The sequence below is a fragment of the Cyprinus carpio genome, chromosome B25, assembly GCF_018340385.1.
Source record: "Cyprinus carpio isolate SPL01 chromosome B25, ASM1834038v1, whole genome shotgun sequence".
NCBI lineage: Eukaryota > Metazoa > Chordata > Actinopteri > Cypriniformes > Cyprinidae > Cyprinus > Cyprinus carpio.
In genome coordinates, this window is record NC_056621.1 from 1,218,510 (window position 1) to 1,231,082 (window position 12,573).

At 35.1% G+C, this 12,573-nt stretch overlaps 1 protein-coding gene across 1 annotated transcript in view; it reads right to left on the reverse strand.

Annotated features, from left to right (window-relative positions):
* Nucleotides 1-4,367: 4,367 nt before the first annotated feature.
* Nucleotides 4,368-12,573, reverse strand: part of LOC109088470 (A disintegrin and metalloproteinase with thrombospondin motifs 20-like) — a 116,214-nt gene continuing 108,008 nt past the window's right edge. Inside the window, exons 26-33 of the mRNA XM_042752788.1 lie at nucleotides 11,810-11,980; nucleotides 10,468-10,656; nucleotides 9,129-9,258; nucleotides 8,326-8,515; nucleotides 7,844-7,977; nucleotides 7,181-7,272; nucleotides 6,463-6,567; nucleotides 4,368-6,115 (exon numbers count right to left, since the gene is read on the reverse strand). Of these exons, the coding sequence (XP_042608722.1) occupies nucleotides 6,032-6,115; nucleotides 6,463-6,567; nucleotides 7,181-7,272; nucleotides 7,844-7,977; nucleotides 8,326-8,515; nucleotides 9,129-9,258; nucleotides 10,468-10,656; nucleotides 11,810-11,980 (1,095 nt within the window). The 3' untranslated portion in view covers nucleotides 4,368-6,031. The remainder of the gene's footprint in view (nucleotides 6,116-6,462; nucleotides 6,568-7,180; nucleotides 7,273-7,843; nucleotides 7,978-8,325; nucleotides 8,516-9,128; nucleotides 9,259-10,467; nucleotides 10,657-11,809; nucleotides 11,981-12,573) is intronic.

Genomic DNA, 12,573 nt, shown 5'->3' on the forward strand with positions numbered 1-12,573 from the left:
AGGGAGAAGTCTTTCGCTGTTTAGTGTCTGATCTTAGTCTTGAAGCTGAGCAAAAATGTGTCCAAAAAGACAAGAGTCTTGATGAACTCACACCACAGACTTCTGTTGTTTTTGTGTGAAGCTCATTTTAATGACTAACACAAACCCTACAATAAAACTTGATCTGCACTTGATTTGACATGTTCAGGATGTGCTCAGAGAGAGTTTGTCATGTTTTGGACTGCAGGTTTTGCTGCTCTCATGCATGAAGTCATCAAACTCTTCATTCATTAGCCTGGTGACCCAAAACTCCAGGTGAAGCTATGCAGTAATGAAAATACGCAGACATATCATTTTCACACACACACACAAAGTGAAAAAGTGAAAAAAAAAAAGAAAGTGTGAGTGTAGTTGGATTGAGTTAAGTTTGGTTATGGTTACTCATAATTAGTGTTCTGCATTTAACCCATCCAAAGTGCACACACACAGCAGTGAACACACACACACCGTGAACACACACACAGAGCAGTGGGTATCATTTATGCTGCGGTGCCCGAGGAGCAGTTGGGGGTATTGCCGGCCCGAGACTTGAACCCACAACCTTAGGGTTAGGAGTCAAACGCTCTAACCACTAGGCCACGACTTCCCCAAAATATATATATTTCGATCCTGTCCAAGTTTCTTGCTGATGATGAAAGCCCAAAGAGACATAAATAAATAAAATAAAATAATTTTAAAACAGGATAAATAAATAGTACATAAATGATACAGCAAGAAAATTAAATAAATAACAATTATAAATAAATTAAATAAAAATAAAAAAATACATAAATTAATCAAATATTAATAAAAATAAAAATGAAAGAATCTTTCTAATATTAAAAAATAATAATAAAAATAATAAAAACAATAAAAATAAATAAATAATAAATACTTAAAATAAAATAAAATAAATAAAATAGAAATTAAAGCAAGCAACATCTTTCTAAAACTCCAAAAATTAAAACAAGTTGTCCTGTACTCAGATTTCTTGTTCATACAGAAATATATAGGCTATATATATATATATATATATATTTTTTTTAATATATATATATATATAAAATAAAAAAAAATGATAAATTCTTGCTGATACAAAAAGCAAAAGTTAAATAGGCTAGTTAAATAAAACTAATCAAACTAAAATCATTTGAAATCAAACAAACATTAACTATATATTCATATTTTATTTTATATATGTGTCAATTCTTTTGGTTGCTCTTAAAAGCATTAAAATGGACTTGTTTTTCCATCTGAGTTGCTCTGGTGCTTCAGAAGTGATTTCTCTGCACGCGTCCAGTGTGGAAACAGAGTCACACTGCTTTGGGGATCTGTATCAAACACTCCTGTGATGTGTGAAAGCTTTTGAAGAAGACAGAGGAAAGATCAGCTTGATAGCTTGGAGATCTTTTGTGTGAGTTTAAAGACATTCATCAACACACCGGGTGAACTGTGCTGTGAAGATGAGAGAAGAATAAAGCTGCTGCTTTGTCTAGAAGATGATCATCTGAACACATGAACCCATCATGCCTTTGTGGTCTCAACAGCTCATCTGAGCGCTTTATGTTCACATTATATTCTGCTGCTGGAAATATAAAATTATTACAGTGTCAGCAAATAATTCTGTCATCTTACAGAGGTAAATAGTTTGCAAACAGCATTTCAAGTTGACTGAAAGGCAATGTGGATTTCACTTCCAACTAAAGTACTAAATAAATATATTATTTAATATTTATTCAAACAACTGTTTGTCAAACGAATAGCCCCGCCCCCAAACTCACGTGATCAATGTTCAAGTAATTCACAAAACTTCATCGGAACATCCCAGGCTTTATATATGTTTATTGTTTTGCATACTGGGTATTGACATACTCCTGCGTAAATAAATAAATAATATAATATATTAAAATAAACTGCCATAAATAACTCCCGGCCGACGGGTGACTGATGACACTTCACCTTGTCAAAAACAAGCCCTAAATGATTTCCTTATGTACCGCAGCACCAGAGTCTGGACACAGCTTCATGTTTTGTGTGACCAGTAGCGTGTTTATTCAGATTCACGGAATACATTTACACCTTTGACTGGGATCTGAACATCACAGATTCAGCTCAAGATCATCAACACAAATGTCAAAGCAGCTGGATTACATGACAGACGAGAGCTTAATTAATTGTTATCATTTGTAAACAAAGAAAATTCCCGATTACCTAGTGTTATGTTGCCAATATCTCTTGTAGGGTTCAATGCAACATCATTTTCCATGCCTGATGTCTTCAGATCTTAAGGGACATAAAGAAACTGATGTAAAAACATGTAATAAGAACCTCTAGAATGAAGCACGGGCTGATGTTATTCTCTCATTTTAAAGTCACTGTCTCCATCTGCTGGACAATATTCATAAATGCATCGGTTTATTTCTATGCATTTCCTAATTCTGACTTCAGAACAGCAGCTCTATATTCGTTTTAAAAAATATTTTTCTAAATTGTATATAAAACAAAGATTATCGGAGTGCATTTTAAATATCAATTTTTCTACTTCAAAATATCATTTTAATTCAGTGTGTTACTTGCTGATTCTTGTAATTGTTTGTGAAATTTACTAGCAACAAATCTAAATTCCTTACCTACTTTATTTTATTATTATGTGTTTTTTGTTCTGTCTCTGTCATTCTGTTGCACTGCGGAGCTTCTGTCATGAAAACAAATTCCTCGTATGTGTAAACACCTGGTAATAAAGCTCATTCTGATTCTGATTCAATTGCGGAGTAAAAATAGTTTATACAATTTTTTTTTTTTTTTTTTTTGAGTGTATATTTATAAATATAGTAGTTTGTAATCCACAACTCTTCTATTTCCTTTAAGACAGGGTTTGAGTAGCTCAAAGACCTGGGAGCACATAAAGGGGAAAAAAATCACAAAAATAATAATAAAAAAAAGCCCCAAAATGACCAGAATTATTATGATTATTTTTTTTTTTCAATTCAAACATTTTGTAACACTGACCTCCACTAATGAGCCTGCATGGTGACGCATAAACCTGAAGAACATAAAGCTGATGATCTTCATGCTGTGATCTTTGCTCATCTCAGCTCTGTTCCTTTAGACGATAGTAGAAAATATGTTATATATATATACGTCAGATTGCATAAACATTTTGAATGTTTTTTTTTTTTTTTTAATGGCGAAAGATGCTATTGCCTCCATAATGACGCAGTTATAATTGACATCTGCTAATCGTTAACTAAAACCATTAAAAAACACACACATTTTTTGTTACTTGAAATAAAATAAACAGCAACTAGCTGAAATCATTTTTTTTTTATTTCAGTTACTAAGACAACATTTCTCATTTTGTTAAGTTTAACAAAGTACTAAAATAACAATTAAACTAAAATGATCAAATATATATATTTTATTATTTACTTTTTATTTTATAGATTTATATTTATATATTTTTTATATTATTTATTTATAAATAATACCAAAACTTTAATATTAAAGTGAAAACGGAAAATATAGAATATAGAATAGAATCTAAATTCACTGTATTAACAAAAACTGTAATCTAAAGTATCATAGGGATGGATTGTTAAAATACAAAATAAAATTAAATCTTAAAACTAGTTTATTCAATGCTTTATTCATCTGCCACAATGCTCTCCATTAATGATCTTTAGTTTGAATCTTTTCGCAGCAAATATTGATTCATTATTTGATATTTACAGTATTAAATCATCAGCATCATGCAATTAATTTAACTAGAAAATTGTACTTGAATGACAGACCTAATAAAAAAAACTTTCAAAACACGCAACAATTTTCCATTAAAAACAGACAAACCGACCACAATCAACATATTTCCTTTTATTATGACGATCAGCATTAGTACAGTGCTGTAGATTCCATTACATCCTTAAAATCTCATTTACATTTCATTTTTATTGTAGCACCAAAGATTTCATTACAAAACACTGGATACTGTACTGAAGAGCAAAGACACGCTATGAAATAATCTTTGGGTAACAAGCCTCGTTTTTCACTCCACCAACACGCAGACCATCTGATGTTCACACTTCAAGTATGAATATTAAAAAGACATCTGACGAAGCTGAAGTGTTAATACACAGGTGTAAATGTGGCACACAGTGCATCCTACAGTGCTTTCATTTCTGATACAGACCTCATAGACAACACCATGACAGTCAAAGGTGGGTCAGCTGCTCGCAGACGATCCGTTACACCGAGTGTTAACCTAGAACAGGCCTCTTCAAGTTATATTATCTATATTAACACACATCAAGCAGACTTTGGTTGAAATTTATGAGTGAGTATTTATGATTATTTTAAGTTGATTACATATGCTCGAGATATTCTCCAGCTATTTACATAATATCTCTAAAACTAACTCTAGTACTGGTTAAAGCTCATTCAGTAGTTAAAACAGCACCGTTACTCTGTAAACCTCTTGTTAATGACTAATAAATGGCAAAAGATCAATGTTTAATAATATTATGATTAGATGAGACGTATGTACATTTAGTTACAGAATAAATACTGTCAAACATAAATAATGCACAACACAATCATACGCATGAGTGGTTATGATTATGAGAGGTAGGGTTATGCAGTTTAAATCTGATCTACTTTAATCTTCCCTTCTAATAAAACTGACGTGATGCATGTCTGTATTAATTCATCTGACTTTAAATTAATTAATTTAGTCCATTTTATGTGACATGATTTGATTTAGTGACCTGATTTAGCTGGTTATGGAGACTGGAGTAATGATGGTAAAAAATCAGCTTCGCATTAAAGGAATAAATTACATTAGGCTAATATATTCACACAGAAAACAATCATTTTAAATTGTAATAATATTTCATAATTTTTACTGTATTTTTGATCAAATAAATGCAGCCTCGGTGAGCAGAAGAGACTTTCAGAAACATTAAAAAAATCGTACCTACCCCGAACTTCTGAATGCTTTATAAAAACTGACCGTCAGTGTCAACTAATTCAATTCAATCTAAAATAATTGAATTTGTGACCTGAACTAGGACAGGTTTTAGCGGTTAGCTGGTCTTTTTTTGATCACTTAAACCAGCAAACCACTTTAGGCTGGTTTATTTTAGCTCAAATGTTAATGATTGCCTCTGCTTTGAATCAGATTAGTAACCGTGGAAAATACAAAAGCACGTTAACATCATGTTATGAACTCTTTTTAGCACTGTTAACTGATGTCAGTATATTATTAAATATTAATAAAATATCATATATATTACCCAGACTAGCTGATAAGGACATCTATTCATTTAGCTGACGCTTTTACCTGAAGCTGAAAACGATCGTCAGGGTAAAGAGATTTCAGTAGCGCTCCTTTACAGTGTTTTCTACCTTCTTCTAGATTGTCAAACCCATTTTAAGCCAGGCTTTGATGCAAAACATTCAAATATACAGTACAAAACATTCAGTTACTTATGTTTTCATATCCAGCAGCTTGCTGTTGTCAGAGTCTTTTGCTCCATATGAAAAAAACAAACAAAACGTGTGCAGTAGTTCATGTCCTTCTGGAAAAAGAGCAGATCTTTTGGATTATGAAACACTTTTTAAGTTGTTAAATAAATCCCTTTCTGTCAAAACTGAAGGATTTGACCGTTTTTGACTTCAAACGCGCTGTTGTCGCAACCAAACGAGCAGAATTTGTTCATAAATGAATCTAACATTTAACAGTGTTGACCAAATGTTGATTCATTTTCACAAGAACACGCGACTACATCCGTCTTATGATCATTTCACCCACATTTCCGTATAAAAACGAATCCACTCTGCATCCCGGTCCATCCTGATTCGTGAAGAGACTCACAGTTATTTGGTTCTTGTAACTTTCGGAAAGTGCAGAAGTGGGACGTTTCGTACTTGTTCTGTTTAGCGTAGCTGCCAGACGTAAAAAACACACATGAATCAGTCGCGACGAGTTTTTCTCAAGCTGATTTAGTGGACGTCTTTCTTACTGGATTTGGACAAAAAGGCCCGTTTGAGGAAGACACGTCCCACAGTAACCGCCGCAGCGGCCGTAGATTCTGCTGCCGTCCTGCAACAATACAACACAAGCATGACTACATTAATATCATAATCAGTGTTGAGGGGAGCTACTTTTAAAAGTAATGCGTTACAATCAGTTTTGGGGGTAATGCATTACAAGTGACACGAGTTATGTAATCAGATTACTTTTTTAAAGTAACTAGTACAGTAACGCATTACTTTTTAATTAAATATAAGGAAATATCTGAGTTACTTTTTTAAAATACTTTGTTTCTCATGTACTGAGTGACAGCTCTGAGAAATCAGGAGTAAGTGTGCAGAGCGTTGTGTGTGAACATCTTACTGTAGAATAATGATAATGATAATAATAATAATAATAATAATCCACGTCCTCACTTCTGACCGGTGAACTTTGACCGTGCCGTAGTTGCCTTGGGAAACCCATTTAGTGAATTCTGCGACCTTCAGTCCTGTTCCACTGAGATTTATACTAAACTGACCCTAAACAATCAGAGAAGAGAGAGATTATTAGTGCATTACATACAAATCAATTATTAAAACAATCTCCAAAAATTAAGGTAAAATAACTGTTTTTTTTTTTTGTTTTGTTTTTTTATAAATAATACTTTTATTCAGCAAGGCTGCATAAAATTGATCAAAATGGGAGTAAAGACATTTATAATGTTATGAAAGATTTCTATTTCTAATAAATGCTGTTCTTTTGAAATTTCTGTTCATCTGTGAATCCTGAAATATAAAATGTATCAAGGTTTCCTCAGAAATACTGTGCAGCTGTTAAACTGTTTTTCTTTTGAACTTTATACTTTTTAAAGAATCCTGAAAAATAAATTTGTTTTAGAATGATTTCTGAAGATCATGTGACACTGAAGACTGGAGTAATGATGCTGAAAATACAGCTGCGCATCACAGAAATAAATTACAGTTTAACAATATATTCACATAGAAAACGGTAACTTTAAATTGTAATAATATTTAACTTTTTTTTCTGTTTTACTGATCAAATAAACAGCACTTTTGAGCAGAAGAGACTTCTTCCAGAAACATCTCGAGACTTGATTTGATCCAGTGACTCTAGGACCTATAATGATGTTACCTGAGGACATTTAGCGGCGCTGTAACAGTCTCCTGCAGAAGCAAACGGGACGGAGCGACCAAACAACGTCTGACTGAACTTCAAATCAGTCGCTGAAACACAGTTAAACAATCCAAAGAGAATTAGATGAGATTCAACATGACGGTGAAGCAGCAAATCAATCAGGAAAAGACTGCTGTTTACAGAAGTGCATTCACCAACAGTTCACAACAAGGTTTAATCTGTTAACATTAATTAATTAAAAACGCACAACACGCTCACAGAATTTATTAATCTTCAAATTTATTTCCACTAATATGTTTAAAATCAAAAGCTGTATCAGTTAACATTAGTTAATGCACTGTATAAATTATAATACAAATTACAATAATTCAAATTTAAATTAAAAATAGTGAAAAAAATTTTTTTATTATTATTTTACAAATTTAGTTATATAAATGTATTTTATTAATATAAATATTTATATTTATTATTAAATTAAATTAAATTAAATCTTTAATTAATTTTATAAATGCATTTCTATATATTTATAGTTTTATTTGTATTATCGCTAAATGTCATGTCAATGAATTAGATAACATAAAGAAATCAGACCTTACTGTAAAATGTTACTGTATATTTTGAATCATGAACGTTGTGTAATCAGTGAGGTAAACGACTCACGGATGATGCGCATGCTGGAAAGATCGAGCCGTACGCGGTGAAAGACGGTGTAACCGGCCGCAGTGTAATCGTTCCTGCAGGCGCAGTCCAGACGCCGACTGCCGTTATACGGACATTCAGAGGGGTTCTGCAGCCTGGAAATATGATTTTAGGAGGACAATATTTGGCTGAGATACAACTATTTGAAAATCTGGAATCTGAGGGTGCAAAAAAAAAAACGAAATGTTTCTTGAGCAGTAAATCATCATATTAGAATGATTTCTGAAGATCATGTGACACTGAAGACTGGAGTAATGATGCTGAAAATACAGCTTTGATCACAGGAATAAATTACAATATATTCAAATAGAAAACAGCTGTTTTACATTAGAATATTTGAAAATTTTTACTGTATTTTTGATCAAATAAATGCAGCACTGGTGAGCAGAAGAGACATTCAGTCATTATTGCACTAGTTTGTCACTGAAGGCGTGTCTCTGTACCTGTACCCGTACACCTCGGAGTAATTGTCGGTCTGGCCGCTGCGCAGGGTCACGTACTCTTTGGGGAAACCGCTCTGCATCTCGGCGCAGTAGATCTGCAGGATCTTGGATCGGACTTTGATGTAATGCTCTCCATCTTTCCGAACGCCTCCCTTCACCTGAACTTCTCGACAGCTGGTGTGCAGCTCACCTGATCAGAGAAACACACTTTACACACTCAAGGCCTTGTTAAGACCAAGTAATGGAAACACAACAGCAGGATTATTACAGTTAAATAAAACTGAAAATACATGCCCAAAAAGTGCTTTTGTCTTGTTTTCCAGTACAAATATCATTCTTAAGATGCATTTCCTTGAGATGCGAAATGACTGAAGATATTAAGTCTTGTTTTCTGAAGAATTATCAAACTGAAGTGAGTTTATGCTTAAAATAATAACACATCTGTCAATGAGGTCAGAAAAACTTGATCTTCATTTCTGTCATGACAACTCTCGGAGGGATTGGCATGGTAGTGTATGTGACAGTGTTAATGTATTTGGTCTTGGCGGAATAGAGCTGCTGCTGCTGCAAGCATGTAAGAAATACTGCTGCTGCAAATATAACATACATGAAATGACCCCCATATAGCATACATGAATCACCTTGTAGCAGATTTATACAGGTGGAGCTGGGGAAGGTGGAGGGTTTCTGAAGCAAGCTGCAACTGCTACTGCAAGCCCTAGTCATATACTTGGATGTTGTTTCAGTTTCAGACCATTTTAAGAGGAAATAAAGCAGCCCAGAAAGCCTGAAGATGAACTCACAGTCGGTGTGTCTGCAGGTGGTGTGTGTCTCCGGCTGGCTGGACAGCGGGCAGCTCTGAGACGGGAGGTTTTGAGCGCTGAGACACTGGACTGTCCTGTGCATGACTCCAGCACCGCACGTCTGAGAGCACTATCAACACACACACACACACACACAGTGTGAATGAATCAAGCAAAGTCTGAGAGCACTCACACACACACAACCAGCTCACTTCACTGCATCACACATCACTACCAGCGCTTGTCTTCATCAGGGCTCTTGCACCTTCTCCAAACTCACATTCAAGCACATTCAGTGCATTTTCAAGCTTTTCCAGCACTTTAAACTGTGGCAAAATACATAAAACATACACACTTTAAATCAGATGTTATTGTGCTATTAAAAACCACTGGATTGCATATAACATTGCATAACATAAATAACCAACATAAAGTGTATAAATTATAAAAGAAAGAAATAATTTTTTACAGGGTATCTTTTAAGACCTGAACAAATAAAATAAAGATTATGAGTGTGGCAAGGCAACGTCTATGGCAACATATTAAATCATAAAATGCATGCAAAAAAATATGATTTGCAGTTCAATAATAGGTATTCACAAATAGAGAGAGTTTTATAAAGTGACAAACCTCATATTTCAGCCTTTAAAATATTTTTAAGAAATAAAGAAAAGGTATGAGTCAAAAGTATAAACAATTATTTTGTTTCTCACACACACACACACACACACACACACACACACACACACACACACACACACTCACACGCACACGCGCACACACACACACACACACTCACACACACTCACACGCGCACACACACACACTCACACACACTCACACGCGCACGCCCACAGTCACATGAACACACACACACACACTTGCACACACTCACACGCACACGAACACACACACACACACAGACACAAACACACACACACTCACACGCACACGCGCACACACACACACACTCACACACACTCACACGCGCACACACACACACTCATACACACTCACATGCGCGCGCACACACACACACACACACACACACACGCGCACACGCGCACACACACACGCACAAACACACGCACACGCACACACACTCTCACACGCACACACACACATACACGCACGCACACAAACACACGCTCACACGCACACGCGCACACACACACACACACACACACACACACACGCACACACACACACACACACACTTACATACACACTCACACGCGCACACACACACACACACACACACACACACACACACACTCACACTCACACACACTCACACGCACACACTCACACACTTACACTCACACAAACACACACACACCTGGCTCCACGGCCCGGTGCTCCAGCGGCCCGCAGACGGACACTCAGGCAGGACACACGGTCTGCTGTCGGCCGGCGGGCTCTCGGTGGTTTGGGGTTCGCTTGTGTGTGAGTGAGTTTTGAGGTCAGAGGTCACAGCAGAGCAGTGCCGCGCCCGCCGCTGGAGTCCAGAGCCACAGCTCACCGAGCACTGAAACACACACAGCACTCGTTCACATTCAGTTCCTCTACATTTATTTAATGCCATGTCAGCAGCAGCAGCTTTATCAATTCAGTCAATACTCTTTCAAAATAATGTTCACAATAATTTAACAATTTTGTCTTACAAAGACAATACACAAAATAATAAGATGTGTCCCTGCAGCACAGAAGCAGTCATAAGCAGCACAGGTATATTTGTAGCAATACACAAAAATACATTCAATGGGTCAAAATTATACATTTCTTTTATGCCAAAAATCATTAGGATATTAAGTAAAGATCATGTTCCATGAAGATATTTTGTAAATGTCCTACTGTAAATATATCAAAACTTAATTTTTGATTAGTAATATGCATTGCTAAGAACTTCATTTGAACAACTTTAAATATGATTTTCTCAATATTTAGATTTTTTTGCTCCCTCAGATTCCAGATTTTCAAATAGTTGTATCTCAGACAAATATTGTCCTCCTAACAAACCATACATCAATGGAGAGATTATTTATTGATGATGTATAAATCTCAATTTCACAAAATTGACCCTTATGACTCAAACACGAATGCTCTTTTAATTAAAAAAATATATATATATTATTATCATTACTTTTTTGCATGTGAATTGTAGTGTAAAGGAAGGAATTTCATTATTTATTTATTTATTTATTAAGTGAATTGAAGGAGCAAGTGAATTTCTTTCTTTCTTTCTTTCTTTCTTTCTTGTTAATTGGAACAGCAAATGAAGGAATTCAAATTTCAGTATGTACAGTATGTATATATGTATTCATTTATTTATTTATGTAAATTGGAGCAGTAAGTTAAGGTACTTATTTATTTATTTATTCATTAATTTATTCATTTATTAATTATGTGAATTGGAACAAGTCACAGAATTTCATTGCTTTAATAAAAAAAAAAAAAATATTTATTTTTATGTGAATAAGATCAGCTAGTAAAGGAACATTTATTTATTCAGTGAATTAGAGATGCAAGTGGAGGAATTTCATTATTTTAATATTTATTTATTGTTTAATTTATGTTTTATGTGAACTGGAGCAGAAAGTGAATAAAAAGCAGTCACTCCATCAATCCAGTTCCTCCGTTTGATAGTTCATGAGGTCACTGTGTGAGCACTGCAGATGCACCTGACTCCATGGGGTGCTGATCCAGACGTACAGGCAGGTGGCGCTGTGGCACGGCTCGTGTGTGTGGGGTTTGAGGGAGGCGTCACACATGCTGTCCGGAGCTGCCTTCATCCCGCTGTCCACACAAAACACAGATCTGGACCTCACGCCGCGGCCACAGCTCACGTTACACTGGACACACACACACCAAAGCCAGAACTGCTTTACTAATCTTACATCAAATAATAATGACTTTCCCGGTATAAAATTACTTTGTATTGCTGCTGTTACCAAGAATGTTGTGGGCAGGGAAAATATTAATTATTACGAAATTAATTACTGCTGAGGGGGCAGTACAGCTCACAAACAACAACCGTATTTGACCATTTAAGGTCAAGTGTTTGGAGAGACGGAGGGACACAAATCACACTGATTACATTCAGACATAAACACAGAGACATGAGAGCATGTCTGATGATCAGGGTTTGAGCTGTTTCATCTCCAGAGACACATGGATAACCTCAGAAAACCTCGCCGGGAATCTCCCAGAACTGAGCTCAGCCCCAAAGCACACCAAAATAAAGACACATTCCTGCTTTAGGACTACTGAGTTTTAGAAGGAAATTAATAAGCACTAATGAGGTGAAATGGAACATTTATTCTTGATTCTTCATCATTATTATAAAATAAAATAATACATTTTTCTCTGATTGTGATGTGTAATTTTTGTATAAAAGTCTCATGTATAAGTACAATGTGTTTATTTGCTAATAAAAAAAAATAAA